This window comes from Harmonia axyridis, chromosome 1, assembly GCF_914767665.1.
Source record: "Harmonia axyridis chromosome 1, icHarAxyr1.1, whole genome shotgun sequence".
NCBI classification, from domain to species: domain Eukaryota; kingdom Metazoa; phylum Arthropoda; class Insecta; order Coleoptera; family Coccinellidae; genus Harmonia; species Harmonia axyridis.
Genome location: NC_059501.1, coordinates 28025817 through 28040637, shown reverse-complemented (window position 1 = coordinate 28040637; position 14821 = coordinate 28025817). Strand labels below are relative to the sequence as shown.

The window sequence follows — 14821 nt, the reverse complement described above, 5'->3', positions numbered from 1 at the left end:
TCTTTTTCGAATTGTAAATTCGTTTCGCTTGGAATGGAATCGAATCTAACACAATATCATTTATTTCATCACACTCAAATCAGATGAAACTCACTCCTCAGTTTTTTTTTTTTAAGAAGAAATCAACTGTCGACAATTTATTTTTAATTTATCTTCAGTTTTCATATAATGCCATAAGATTGAGGTTCATTTAAAATTTAAAAAAAATCACATTCAATTGGGGTTAGTTATTGAAAAACGGTTGAATTACGAGAATATATTTCTCGTATACTAAACTTCGAGTGTTACATTTAAAATAACCTAAAGAAGGATATCTGTAAAATTATGACTTCACAAGCTTTATATTATATTATAACTTCATTCTTATAAAAATAATGATAAAAACTCGAAGATTATTCCGATTCTCCTCCAAACATCAATAAAAATTAAAAAAATAAAAAAACGAATAGCAGCAAATAGACAATTTTATATTATTTGTGAATTAATCCCTGAGGGTCTCCTGAACGAAAAGTTTCGTAAGCTTTATGATTCTGTCTTTTTGTTCTGGGGTAAGATAAGACAACCTTTCAGGTATCGACATATTTTCCAGTCCTCCCTTTGATTCAAGCTGTCTGAAGACGGCATCACTCCAATAAAACACTGGCATAATCCACTGTGCCATCATGTAAGCGTAAAGGCTGCATCTTCTGAACTCTCTATCTATCCACAAGTAGTTCAAAGGTTCGATTATGTCAGTTGACTGGGCAACTCCAAGTCTATCGGTGATGTTCGAGTGCAAATTCATGAGGTAAAAAAGTAGGAGGTTCCTCCTGTTATTCGAGAAGAACCTAGGATCCAAGTTGACATACATGAAGTAACTAAGGTCGTTCGCTGGGGTGCTGTAGACGATATGCTGGAAGTCTAGAAGTGTAGCTAGGTCTTTTTTAAACACGGTGTTGTTGATCCAAAAGCTTCCATGGTTGATTACTCTGATGTCCACCTCTTGCTCGATTATTTCCCTCTGGTCCCGCCAAGCATTTTTCTTTAAGTTTTCCACCATTTGGACAAACTTCATATCTTCGCCTTTCTCCTTGAGGACGCCCTGGATAGTATCCAAAACACTAGCTTGTCTCTCACCAAGAGAAGAAGTATCTGGGAATGGAATTTCACTAATTTGATCCTTCAAACAATCAAAGCTTTGCTTATTCAAATGTTGCATGCAGATGGAGGCTGCGTGAAGCTTGGCCATCTCCTGAAAAATATTCATGATGGAAAATAGAGTCTTTGTACATTATTTTTCTTTGATACCGATTTTTAGCATAATCAACAGTCAACACTTAGTGATACATATTCCTTCCACGTTACTCAGGTTACTGAGGTGAACATCAAATTAAAATTGAGTGAATTCTCACATGCTTATGGTCAAGGATTTTTCTCACAATACCAGCTTTTGGAAAAGAGGATAACTAGTTTCAACTTTATTTTTATGTCTTCATCAGGACTTTGAAATGCACAACATGAAATACAATAATAATTTAGATGTTTGAAACTTTAGCATTACAGTATTATTTTAAATTATCAAACACTTTTTTACATAGACACACCATAACACATAAGAAGCACAATTAAAATTCAGATGTTTGAAACTTGAACATAACAACACTGTTTTGAAAATTATTAATAAAATGAGCGATCTGTTCGGGGAATGGCCACCCGAAAAGGATTCAGATGGAAAAATACAAACCTGAATTGGAGACCAAACTTGGTTCCACTCGATGGCAAATTTTTTATTGAGAGTCTGGAAACCGCTCACATTCATATCTTCTAGAACGATGTTGGTAAGATCACCATGAAGATACTGTGGTACACGTATAGGGCTGCAGACATGTTTGTTTAAAGATGGAATGATTTTCTCATAAGCCAAAATTTCATTTTTGAAAGCGATGTCTGTGTGCATGAGTTTGTCGAGCATCTCATCAGCTGGCTTTGTTTTCACGATAATACTAGCATTAGTGCCTGCAAAATAACAGAAAATAATATCAACAAGACCTCATGTTCATATTTCTCTATGAAATAGATTTGATGAGAGGTTATTACATTGCCAACTAATTCCCTAAACTTCTAGTTTGTGAATGTATAGAATCCATGTATCTACTAGCCCCAATAGTTTTGGAGTTATGTAATTTTGAAGATCAAATTGTCGAATTTATGTATATTTCCATACATAATCTATTTTTTATAATACACTTTTTCTGTGATATTCTATAAGATAGAAATGAATAATAAATATTTCAATATACCTACAGTGAGTCATTTTGGACATATTTTTTTCTTTCTCGAAAATAATATCGATCAATCATCATTTTCCAGACTCTTCTTCAGAAAAGAACATTAAGTAACTTTTTCGAATAGCCAAAAATTTTGTTCCACTAATTCTTATAAAATTCTTTGTCCAATCAACAAAAATTCATTAGGTAGGTAATATCATTTGCCGCTTTCTTCAAATGTCAGTCATATTATTTGGGAAGGAAATACCTTACGTATTCAGAAAGAAGTGTTTTAAAATTCACAACTCCGAAACTATGAGTGCTAGGATTCAGCGATTAAAATATTGTCTGAGTAACATCATAGTAATTAATATTTTCCTTATATCCTCGAGAAAATTAAAAAAAAATTTTTTTTTTTAATATTGCTTCAAAAATTTCTTCTTCTTCTTTTATTGAGGTCGAAACGTGTTCTTCTTCACGGTGTCTCAAAAATTTATGGATAGTTATTATCCGTAGTTTGGACGATCAATACGGTATAACAATTAATTTTGTACCAAATTTATTTCGAAAAAGCTCTTATAGTTTTAGTTTCTGGGCAGCTGAAGAACGAATTGTTTACTTTGATATTTGGATTCTGAATATTACAAAACGTAAACTGTAAAAATTTCATTAACGAAAATAAATAAATCAAAATTTGTTCTTTTGCCGTCCTAAGGATTTCTCGATTATAATAAAAACTATTCGCTTGAAAATTTTTATTTTTCACTTTCAAAATTTTAAAGGAAAAATTGAGCAAATTATTAAAAAAAATTATTTATCATAACCTCGGCAACACATAATAATGAAATTTGAAATTGAAAACATGTTTTGCCACCACGGTAACTAAATGTGATCAAATATTTTTGGTAATTTTTATTCAATTCAACAGGAGATCAATTGTAGCTCGAAAACCGGATTCATGATTTTAAAGGGTTAAAAATTAGGGATTGAAATTTTTAAAAATCTAAAAAACTTCAGATCATGAAATCATATAAGTAGAAACGAATAGGTAAGGATGATCTAACATATAATATTTCAACTGTAAAATTGTTGAGAATTGAAGAAAAATTGCATACCTACTTGATTCTCATTTCAAACAAAATACCATTTGTCCAAGCATTCAAGTCTTGTCCAATAAAATTCAATCTTATTTAATATTTAGGCATTCTTACATCAAATTAAGGCCCAACAAGCAGAGATAATATAATAAATTTTCGGATTTTTCGATTGTTAGAAGTGAGTTAAAGAGGAAAGTGACGGTTTTATATTCAAATAAATTATACAAACAGAATTTTCAACAAATTTAAATTATGTTGTGATGAACTGGGTTTAAATATAACTATATAAAATATTTGTCTGTATAGGATTCTTGACGATAAATAATTATATTTCAATAACTTATTTCTTAAACGCATATTCCCAGGGACGACTCAACTTTCATAAATAGGGGGAGGTCCAAAGAGGGGCCAAAATTTTTCAAGAGTCTCCATCTAGTTAAATTCATATTGTATTTTTTATTCATGCGAACTTTGAGGGGAGTCAGCAAAAATTTAGTGAGAGGGGAGCGAGCCCACCCTTGCCCCCCTTACGTTATTTTCAAAATCATTATCGAAAACGGAGTTGAATTAAAAGTTCTTCTTCATAGATAACTCATAATGTTTATTCATGTTGAATAAACATTATTATTATTATTATTATTATAGATATGATTTCAAATCTTGTTTTATTTTTCTAATTGGGGTCCTTCAATTTCTGCTAGATAAAAATGGAATATAACTCACTCTTCTCCTGATCTTTGATGACAAATGTCACCCTCCAAGCATCTGATACGAAGTTGCCACCCTTAGGAACCGCTGGTTCAAGTGAAGGGTTCGTTATTTTTACTTCCTTCTTCAAGAAATTACAAACGACTTTCGACAATGCATTTATATTGCACACCCCTTTCGAAACAACGGTTGCCATTTTGCTTTAATTGATTCAACTGAAAATAATACAAGTAAATAACATAAAAATTCTCATTGGTACCTTCTCTGACTGCTTATTGTTGGATAAAACTTCTTTGAGCTATTGATTATAATTTAATCAGAATAAAATACAGTATTCGATTTTAAGAAAGTTTTATGAATCTGTCTCTCATTTGATGATGAAAAAATATATGTGTATATGTTCTAACTCTATCTTTTTACATATTATCAGTACTGTTTCATTATAAACTTTTATTATTTTACGAATGAAAGTGAAAAATTTAATTTGAAAGTAGATTCAACTTGAAAAAAAAACTTTTTCCTTTGTTCCCAAAAAAATTTTAAAAATTAGCTTCATCGATTCGTGTTTCTAATTATTTCTTTGGCAAAATTCAAAAAGCAATGATTCATAATATTGAGGAAAAATCATTTCCTTACCACAAAAGACAACACTGGACCACACAAGAATGAACCGCTTTTATTTTCGAAACATTGAAGATCAAGACAAAAAAAAAGAAAAAAGCAGATAAGCAACTGAGCAGGCTGTGAAGAATCGATAAAACAATACTACATATCGTCTACATATATTTCCCAAGATATTGTTGAAAATATCACCATTAAACGTTATTTAATTGTAATTCACAAAATTCATAAGGATTATTATTCTTAAATTAATTCATTTGTACTAAACTTATCGTATATGTTTTGAGTATTGAAATGAAAAATCAATAGTTTATTCTTGCATTCGAATCAATTTTTATAAGCATATACATCACATCAAAATCAATTAAAACCAATACTGAATAAAAAAATTTCAAATTTTATATTCATGTATGTATTCAATTCAACTATCATGAGAATATGTGATAATTTGTTCATAAACGAATATACAACATATAAACAAATAAATAAATAATAATCTAAACAAGTATTTATTATGTTCATCAAGTATTATTTGTAAGACATTACAATAATTGATCATTATATTCATTATTAGAGTTTATTGAATGTATTTTCATGAATAAACTCTTTTATTATTATTATTGAATCATTTTAATTTTTACATGTATTTCTGGTTCTAAATAATATCAAAGATTAAATTATAAACAATATGCTGATTCAATAATATAATTTATCGAATTGATAAATATGAATTTAAACGGGTTATATTACAGTAAAAATTATTTTCGCTCACTTCAATTGATGCAGATAACATTAAGAAAAAAAGAAGGAAATAGTTTTATTTGCCTACTCAATATTCAAGTATTTTTAGTAATATTAAAAATTATAAATAACATCATAAAATATTATATTTTTACAAAATAATTCAAGTATTTCGATATCAGCACTCAATATGGCATCGAAAGACATTCAAACGAAATATAAAAACGCTATAAAAAATGAGTAACATGTTTTTAGCATCATGTTGGACTTCCTTCTACAAATTTGAATAACACTGTTCATTCTACTCACAATCGTTGTCCTGTGTTTGTCTGGACGTCCAGTGTATTTGGTAAGAAAATTTTCACTTATTTTATAATAAATCTCATCATAACAAATTCAATTGATCATATGGAATTGATATTGAATTCGAATAAGTAATTATATTCGGAATTTAACTTTTTAAGAAGTTATTAAGAATCTCATTTTATAATTTTGATTTCAATACTTGCAGAAGGAATTTTGTGGTTTCTTTTCATATTTTAAATTTTCTGCTCCATCCGGTTTGTTGTTCCTATCAATTGAAAAAACTTATTTCAATAATCATTTTGAAGCTACATACAAATATACATAGAAATTAGTTCATGAAAAAAATTTTATTTATATTTTTCGTTGCATCCATCTGTGATTAATTACAACTTGACATACTTCCTTCCTCAAAATAACTTTTATTTTTCTAGTTTGGTGTAAAATAGTTCAAAAATGGCCGATACAAATGGTAGCAAAAAAGATGTTGAAAAGGCAATCGTAGATAAACAAGGTAACTTACATAAAAAGTTATTGGAAAAAAACTTGAAGGAACATTGGAATAAGGATAAGGTTACTATCAAGGAATCTAAAGTAGAGCCCGCATCAGAGAAAGGAACTAACTTCACTTCAGACGCATGGAGGGTCACCTTTACCTACACCCTTAATGATGATGAAAGTAAGAATTCCATCATATAATTCTCTTTTTTTAGACAAGATGTATTAACAGATGTTATTTATTAATATAAGAACAAATTGCAGTTCAATTTACAGGGTTAGGTTCATTGACATCAGGCGACCAATTTGGACTAAGCCAACGTTTCGTCTATATATTTAGACTTTATCAGGCTACAGAGAAAAACGAACAAGATAGGTATAAAGTGAAAAATATGTAAAAAGTAGGTAACAGAACTTTACCTATAGTGTTTGTTTTTCTCTGTCGGCCTAAATTTATAGACGAAACGTTGGCTTGATACAAATTGGCCATGTGATTCCAATGATCCTAAACTTGTAAAATGAACTGCAACATGACGTAAAAACACTGAATCTGTAAGAACAAATTCCTGCAAACATGGATCCTATAAATTTGAATTCCATCACACAAAGTTTTAAAGTTGTTGGAATTTAGGAAAATAAAATAACTGCTTATTTATTCATTTTGATAATCTTATTTAATTTTCTTTTTGTTTCAACTTCCATAAGTTTCAAATAATCATCCGTTAATTTTCAAATATTCCATTTCAAGAGAAATCAAATCTTAAAATGGTTGATTCTAATTTTCTGGAAAATGGTGATGTTTAGAGCTCGATCAAGAAGAATAATAAAGAAATTTCAGTGACGTTCATATTGTGAACGGCGCTATATCAAATAACTTCTTTGTCTACTCTAACTGAAAATTTTTGAAACATGCACGAAACATTAGAATTCCAACAAGCAGTATGTTTGTTTTGAGTCGCATTTTTTGCGAAAAAAGTTGTTTTTTCAATCTTCAACACAATGTGTCGCGGAAGAGAAAATAGTTAGGGCACATGTCTGAAGGAAATTTGTACAATCACTCGGCATACTAAATGATGTGAATTAAAATCTAAACCTATATTTCAAATCTTGGAACTTCAACGATCTTCAGATCTGTAGATATACAGAAACATTTTTTAAAAATATAAATATAATATAAATATCTTATATAAATATAAATATTTTATATTTAAAAATACGGACGTGAAATCTTCACACTGAATTTTGAAATACTTTGTAAGAATTGAATCAAAAGAATTCTTTATTTTGTGATGATTTTTTCTTTATAGGATTTTCATTTGGTAAATCAATGTGTGAATTTTTCACATATTCTGATGTTTTCGCATACCTTCTGTGAACTTATGCAGGTACTTCAAATATTACATTAATTCAATGTATTCATTCATTGTAATAATCGCAAATGATACCAAATGATAAAATTAGCACTTGAATCAATTCTACTTGAAATAATGCCAAAAATATTCGTACAAAATTTCGAGTAGATATAGGCAGAAACAATCAGTATATCAGAATCTATCTGCCACATTCTACCGAATCTTCAAACCAGTGTTTTAAATTATATCATTCATTATTTAAATAGTTTATTATTACTTTCTATTTCGAAGATTCCAAATCCAAAGATTATTGAAAAAAATCGAATTGTTAAGTGAAAAAAGCATTCAATCTATTTAAGCTACAATCCTGCGGTAAAAAATATTGTATTCGGTACAATCAACAATCATAGCAAATTTCGAAAACTTCGATCCTGTAAAACTTTTCAACGGTTGTCACGAATCGATTGAAATTTTCAGGGTATATTGTTTTCAGAATTCTGAAAATCCTGGTCTGAGGTTGAACATTGTGATGATTTTTGTCTTTCGCAAAAGTTTCACCGTTTGTATAGTTTTTTCAATGTTTAATAAGAAATATTCGAATCATAGTACGTAATTGGAAAAAAAAACTGGCAAAAATATTTTTCTAAATTCTAGTGTAGGATTTAAAAATGAATTTCAGTTTTTATTTTCGCTTAGCATGAAATGATGATTTTTTCATTGAATTCAGTATAAAAATAAAATAAGAGTCATATTTACACATAGTACAGCATTTTTATGAAATTTTCTGTAACATTTATCTGTTGAAAATATTTTATTTTTGTAAAAACATTATTGTAGCAGCCACTTTTAGGTAGAATTCAATGACGGTAATTGAATTTTCAGCGAACAGGGCAATTTCTTCGATTCGACCGATTCAACTTCAATCAATAACTTTAGTATGGCTCTTTCAATTTGGATGAAATTTTCATCTTAGTAACTTAATATGTAAGGGTATATTAAATAATTTCAACTTTTTCATGAAATAGGGTTGAATTGTGATAATTTCAGATTAATTGTGCAGGTTGAAAAAACATATTCAATACATTTCGTTTCCAAAAATTTTCTATCCGTTTCAGATTCTACCATAATGAGTCATTTTTCAGGTGTTTTCAATTAAATCACTTTCAGTTTTCTGAGATTGTTTTTTTTTAAATTAGGTATATAGAGTTAAATGATTTCATTCAAAATATGTGCAATTAAATATGAATTTCGAGTTTGAAATAACTATTGTGTAGAAGTTTGGAACAGCGTTGCATTATTGGACGAAAAAGCGTCACTACCAGGTCAGAATATTCCCTCAGCTCTCGAGTGAAATTTCCAAGAAACCTAGGTGTGCCAAAAAAATCAAAAACACCTGCACTATGGTAGAATCTGAAACAGATAGAGAAGTTTTGGAAACCTAATGTACAAGGTGTTTTCCATTCAACACAGTGAATCTGAAATTATCACAATAACAACCCTGTTTTTTGGAAAAAGTGTTAGAATTATTGAAGGTACTCCTTCATTTTGTACCGCACTAAAAATTTCATCAAAATTGAATGAGCTACACCGAAGTTATGAGTGAAGAATTTTGTGACGTTTTAAACCATCGAAAACATTCAGGATGATCGTCAAAACGATTTTATTCATTCAAATTATTGTTAGTATTTGAACAATAAATTGAGTGAATTTTTTCAGGAAATAAAGATTGAATGGCGAAGGCATCGATAATAACGACATTTTGGGAATTTTTCAGCTAATAATTTATTTATTATAACAGGTTATTCCAATCTTAAGAACAAATTCACTCTGGAAAAATTTCACAAACTGGTCCTGGACTTAATTATAAAAATATGTGTAGATATGACTCTTATATTTCAGTTTTTTATAGTGAATTCAATGAAAAGAATCATCATTATATGCTAAACGAAAATAAAAACTGAAATTAAGTTAAAGTTGAAAAAATATTTTTGGCAGTTTTCTTTTCCAATTAGGTTCTATGATTTGAATATTCCCTATCAAATATTGAAAAATCCATACACACGGTGAAACATTTGCGCAAGACAAAAGCCACCAAAATGTTTACACTCGGACCTGGATTTTCAGAATTCTGAATATGGTTGTTCATAAACATATCTACTTGAAGACAATATTCCCCGAAAATTTCAATCGATTCGCGATAACCGTTCAAAAGTTACACAGGATCGAAATTTTTGGGGTTAATCTGAGTAGTCTTGATATGTGGTAAAAATATGTACAGGGTGGGCCATATTTGGACCATATTGGAATGGGAAGTCCTATTTCTATACTAGATAGACGAAAACCAATTTTCGTGAGAAACTCATTTTGAACTTTTCTTCTGTTGAAAATTTTTCAATTCTGACTTCTGAAAAACCTTCTCGTATCAACTTTTTACGTAGAATTCAATGACGTTGATTGAATTTTTCGCAAACTGATATTTCATGAGATATTGCAATGATTTTTTCTTTCAAAGTCTATGGACTTTGAACTATGGACCTTTAGCCACCTGCTGGGACTTCAAAAATGACTTCAGAAAAATATCGATCATGATATATTTTTGGAATGGTACTTTTCTCCTCTATCGAAATATATAGAAATATACGTGGTGTCCCATTCGAAAAAAAATCTCATAGCGATATCTCATGAAATATCAGTTTGCAGAAAATTGAATTAACGTCATTGAATTCGACGTAAAAAGTTGCTATGAGACGGTTTTTACAGAAATGAAGAATTTCCAACAGAAAAAAAATTACAGCAATATTTCTAAAATGAACATTTTCGAAAAACACCCTGTAACTATGTGACGATTATAGATATGGAGTTTCGGTTTTCGCCAATGATTTTCTCAAGAAAATTCGCTCTCAGACACTGACATCGGTCTCCGTCTATCTAGTATATAAATAGGACTCCCCATTCAAAACTGTCCAATTTGCCCCACCCTGCACAGTTCCTCGTGGCTTACCCTGTATATTCCAAAAGTATGAAAATTTGAGAGGAGGTTAAAAGTTTTCCTCCTCGAACCAAATGTTTATTATTGAAAATAATCCTTTTCTTCAGTTCTCAAAGAATTCTCTTTTGTTCTGCAGCTGAAGTCCCATTCTCTGTCATAGTCAAAAGTAGACCATCTGCCAAAGAACTTGAGGATTTGATGAATGCTGGAACAGCTTTCACCAATGAAATCTTTGCATACGAGCAAGTTATTCCAACATTGGGCAATATCGTCGGAAGTCCTCTTCGCGTACCTGAATTCTACGGTGGTGACGAGAACAGCATCGTTTTGGAAGATATGGGTAGGAAATCTTTCAAAAACATCAACAAGAAGCTTGCAGTAGAATGGAACCAGTTATGGTCAAGCATCACGGTAAGACATCTACATCAGTTAACGAACAGTAGAAGTATATTCCAGTCATCTTAGTAAAAAGTAGCTACTACAAGTATTATCTCGGAATTTAAGATACCCAGCTATAAACTTGTATATGGATATTCTAAAAGTTGTCTCAAAACCTATATATGGTAGAGAGACCCCGACTATTGAAATTTAAGGTCAAAAGTTACAAAAATCAGGTTTTTGGATTTTTTCGCTTCTTCTACAGCCCTAGAGACAGTCTTTCTGAGCAATCGATAAAGTATAAAGCTCAATTTTTTTTAATTTTCTTCGGGATAACTTTAGACAACTCGACATCCATTGCCGGACACTTATGACAATTGCTACCCCCTAAAATGATAGGCTGCAATAGAACATATTCGTTGTTAATTACATAAAACTTGTATACATTTTGCGACAGTGTAACGAGGTGTTGTTGAGAGACTGAAATAACTTTACTTATTCAGTTAGTTTGTTCAATATTTCTTCAAGAATCAAATTCTTTTCAAATACAAACTTTGAAAAGCAAAACTATATTGAAACCATTTTTTTTGCATATTTCAAGTTTTATATTGTATACCTACACTGTGTCCGTAAAGTATGGAACAAATTCATTTTTAACTGAACAGACTTCTTTAAGAAATAATCCTGGAACACGTCAATTTTTTATTTCAATTTACCGTATTTTAAAACAATAACCTAATATACAGGGTGAATTACTTTCGAGTAATGACGTCACCGTCATTTTTTTTTTAATGGAACACCCCCATTTCCGATTACTCTAGCTGAGCTGATTCCAAAAATGTATCACATATTGAATCCAATTTGTACAGGGTGGACAAAAATAATAAATTAAATCTGAGCAATACTTAAAATATTCACGAATACCAAAAATATTGTAGTGCTAAACTGTCATTGAACACCAATAAATTACTAAACAAATAATGAATGACATTTCACAAAAAACTAGACGACTATGTTTTTTTTAAATTGATAAAAAATAATTTCTTCCATATTAGGTCTGGTAGACCATAAGTACCAAACATGTTTGGAAACAGCTCATTTTCATTAATCTAAAAATGTAACAAACTACAGGGTGTTACATTCAAACCAATTGCCGCTAGACAATAAGTATTTTTGATAATATTGTTAATTTAACTAATAAAGTATGTTATGTGTTACTTTATGAGCACACACGAAACTATTATATTTTTGTCCACCCTGTACCAATTGGAATCAACATGTGATACATTTTTGGAATCAGCGCAGCTAGAGTCATCGGAAAATTGAGACAAAATGGGGGTGTTCCATTTAAAAAAATGACGCTGACGTCATTACTCGAAAGTAATTCACCCTGTATATTAGATTATTATTTCAAAATACGGTAAATTAAAATGAAAAATCGACGTGTTTCAGGATTATTTCTTAAAATAGTTTGTTTAGCTAAAAATGAATTTGTTCGATACTTTACGGACACAGTGTATAATCCATTGTCTACTGATTACATTGGATTCTATTTGCAGGAAATGGCCAAACTTCACGCGGCATCCATAGTCATGAATAAACTGGCTCCAGAAAAGTTCAATAATCTAGTCAAGTCCATTAAAAAAAATACAGACGAAGAGACTACGCCATTGGGAGAGAAGCAATCGAATGCTCTCTTTACAATCCTGAAGGTGTTGGAAGAAGCCAAGACTCCTGAAGCCACCAAGCATATGGAGTTGTTGGAACAAATGAGAAGTAGCGCGTGGCAACGTCAGAAGGAAATCATCGAGGAAGACGTTCCGATCAGAGTCATCAACCACGGCAGTGTCTGGATCAATAACCTGATGTACAGGAAAGATATGGTAACACTGCTGGACTGGCAGCATATCGTCTACAGTTCCCCTGCTCACGATCTCAGCTTCTTCCTATACGTGAACATCGACAGCGATTTCTTGACCAACAAGAAGCAAAAGCTCATCGACTTCTACCTTGTCAATCTCCACCAGTTCATTTACGATGCCACCGTCAACAAATTGACAGTTATGGAGATCAATGAACTGTTAGAACCACTGACTTATGAATGGATAAACGAGGAGTTGAAGAGGTTCAGCATTTATGGTTTTATGATGGCCCAATGGATAGCCCCAGCCTTCTATTGGAGTGAAGCAGTTTTCCAAACACTTAACGATCTAGGAGGTCTTGAAAGCATGAAATCCGAAGAAAGGATGAAGCACATTACCTCTGATCAAAAAGATAGAATGATTAAACTCACCCAGTTATACTTCAGAGAATCTAAGTAAACAGCTATTGAACTATTTTTATATGTGTTCGTTGTGAGGTTTTTTTTTTCTGATTTGAAACATTCCACAAAATATTATACGAATATTTTTATATTAAAAATTATTATAGTACTATCTATATATCGTTTTAATTATCTATATTTCGAGTACGTATCCGTAAAAATTATTTCATTCATAATTTTCAAAAAAAAAGAAAGATACAGAGTAGCAATTTACTGAAAAAAATTGAAAAATATTAATATCACATCGAAAATTCATCATGAATTTAAATAAAGTTCTACAGTGGTTTTCCTATAGATACTATAAACTCTTGTAATTTATGCTTGAATTGAGTACAATTTTGAAATATGTTGGTATGAAATATAAAATCGTAGAAGGAAAAATTGAATCCTCGTATTGATTCAAAAAAAGAGACAAGAAGAATGAATGCCCAAAAATAAATATAAAAATCCAAATTATTGCAAAATAAATTTGTATTTGTATTCAATTATAGAGTTTTTATAAAAAATATTGATAAATCAAAAAGAAAGGAAGCATGAACTTGAATCATTCGTCAAAAAAGTACAATTAGTAGAAAGTAGAATTAATTCAAATCAAATAAAATTATGAGAAGGAATATATAAAAATTAATTGGTATATAATTCAATTTTAAGACTCTTATTAATTCTACATCAATTGCTACTGCATTGTTATTGATTCTTACTCTCTCAACATAATATCAATTTCCCTGTATGAATTTCACTGTCGTAATAATCTTATTTTTATCATAGTTCAGAAATTAATAGTCAAGATTGTCTACTATCGGATGTACCAAAAAAAAAACTAACCACCTAACAACTAAAAAGCAGGTTCTATCCTTCGACATATCCTTCAAAGAGAAGAACAAATCTACCTAGAATCGACTATTGCCGAACTCACTTCAAATATCAAAATAAATTACATTACACTACATTTTTCGTTTCTAACAGAATCTTATTTTCTAAAGGTTTTAATGAATTGAGTCTGAATAATAAAACTTCAAAATCATAGTCATAAATAACTGTTTTAGGGATTCTCAAATTTCATATTATTGGCTAAAAAGTTAAATCAAGTAAGTCATGTTATTTTTTCGATACACTGAATACCAAATTTTGTAAGTCGTACACTTTTGAGCGCTCGGAACAGATCGTTTCATCAAAATGTCCCATATTTTAAAAAAGTTGAGCCTGGAATGGTCTCAAATGATAAGGTTCGACTAACTGAGGACAAAATCAATTACCCAATTACACATATGTGACTATATACGTTTCTGTGGTCTCCGCGAGGACGCAAATGTTTTATAAATGAACAAACGCTCAAAAGCTCCTGAACTCACGTCGGTACTTTCTACTTTTTTTTACTAAAAAAGGATTATCATTTTTCTTATGGCCGTTGATGCTCTGGTTTCAAAAAATTAATTTAAAAATTGTTCTTCTCGCATTTTCATAATGCTGTCTTTCGAGTTTCGACGATAGACCAATAGAATATTTTCATCTCTTTTTGTGTGAAATATGTATATATTTTGATACTCTCCCAGAATTTTTTCTCT

At 30.4% G+C, this 14821-nt stretch overlaps 2 protein-coding genes across 2 annotated transcripts; one reads left to right on the top strand and one right to left on the bottom strand.

Annotated features, from left to right (window-relative positions):
• Positions 1-241: 241 nt before the first annotated feature.
• LOC123676608 lies at positions 242-4842 on the bottom strand. Its single transcript, XM_045612679.1, has 4 exons — positions 4688-4842; positions 4067-4266; positions 1724-1995; positions 242-1231 (listed from the first exon to the last, which is right to left on the bottom strand). The coding sequence occupies exons 2-4, from the start codon at positions 4245-4247 to the stop codon at positions 482-484; spliced, it is 1203 nt and encodes a 400-aa protein (XP_045468635.1). The 5' UTR covers positions 4248-4266; positions 4688-4842; the 3' UTR covers positions 242-481.
• An 810-nt stretch (positions 4843-5652) lies between these two features.
• Positions 5653-13370, top strand: LOC123676600. The gene is made up of 4 exons (XM_045612666.1): positions 5653-5762; positions 6151-6395; positions 10692-10966; positions 12493-13370. Exons 2-4 carry the CDS (start codon positions 6173-6175, stop codon positions 13252-13254), a joined length of 1260 nt encoding a protein of 419 aa, XP_045468622.1. The 5' UTR covers positions 5653-5762; positions 6151-6172; the 3' UTR covers positions 13255-13370.
• The last annotated feature ends 1451 nt before the right edge of the window (positions 13371-14821 follow it).

Coding starts and splice junctions, on each gene's coding strand:
- LOC123676600 (XM_045612666.1), top strand. CDS start 6,173: ATGGCCGATACAAATGGTAGCAAAAAAGATGTTGAAAAGGCAATCGTA. Junction 6,396..10,691: donor CACCCTTAATGATGATGAAA/GTAAGAATTCCA, acceptor TTTGTTCTGCAG/CTGAAGTCCCATTCTCTGTC. Junction 10,967..12,492: donor AGTTATGGTCAAGCATCACG/GTAAGACATCTA, acceptor TTCTATTTGCAG/GAAATGGCCAAACTTCACGC.
- LOC123676608 (XM_045612679.1), bottom strand. CDS start 4,247: ATGGCAACCGTTGTTTCGAAAGGGGTGTGCAATATAAATGCATTGTCG. Junction 1,996..4,066: donor CATCAAAGATCAGGAGAAGA/GTGAGTTATATT, acceptor GTTATTTTGCAG/GCACTAATGCTAGTATTATC. Junction 1,232..1,723: donor AAGTTTGGTCTCCAATTCAG/GTTTGTATTTTT, acceptor AATATTTTTCAG/GAGATGGCCAAGCTTCACGC.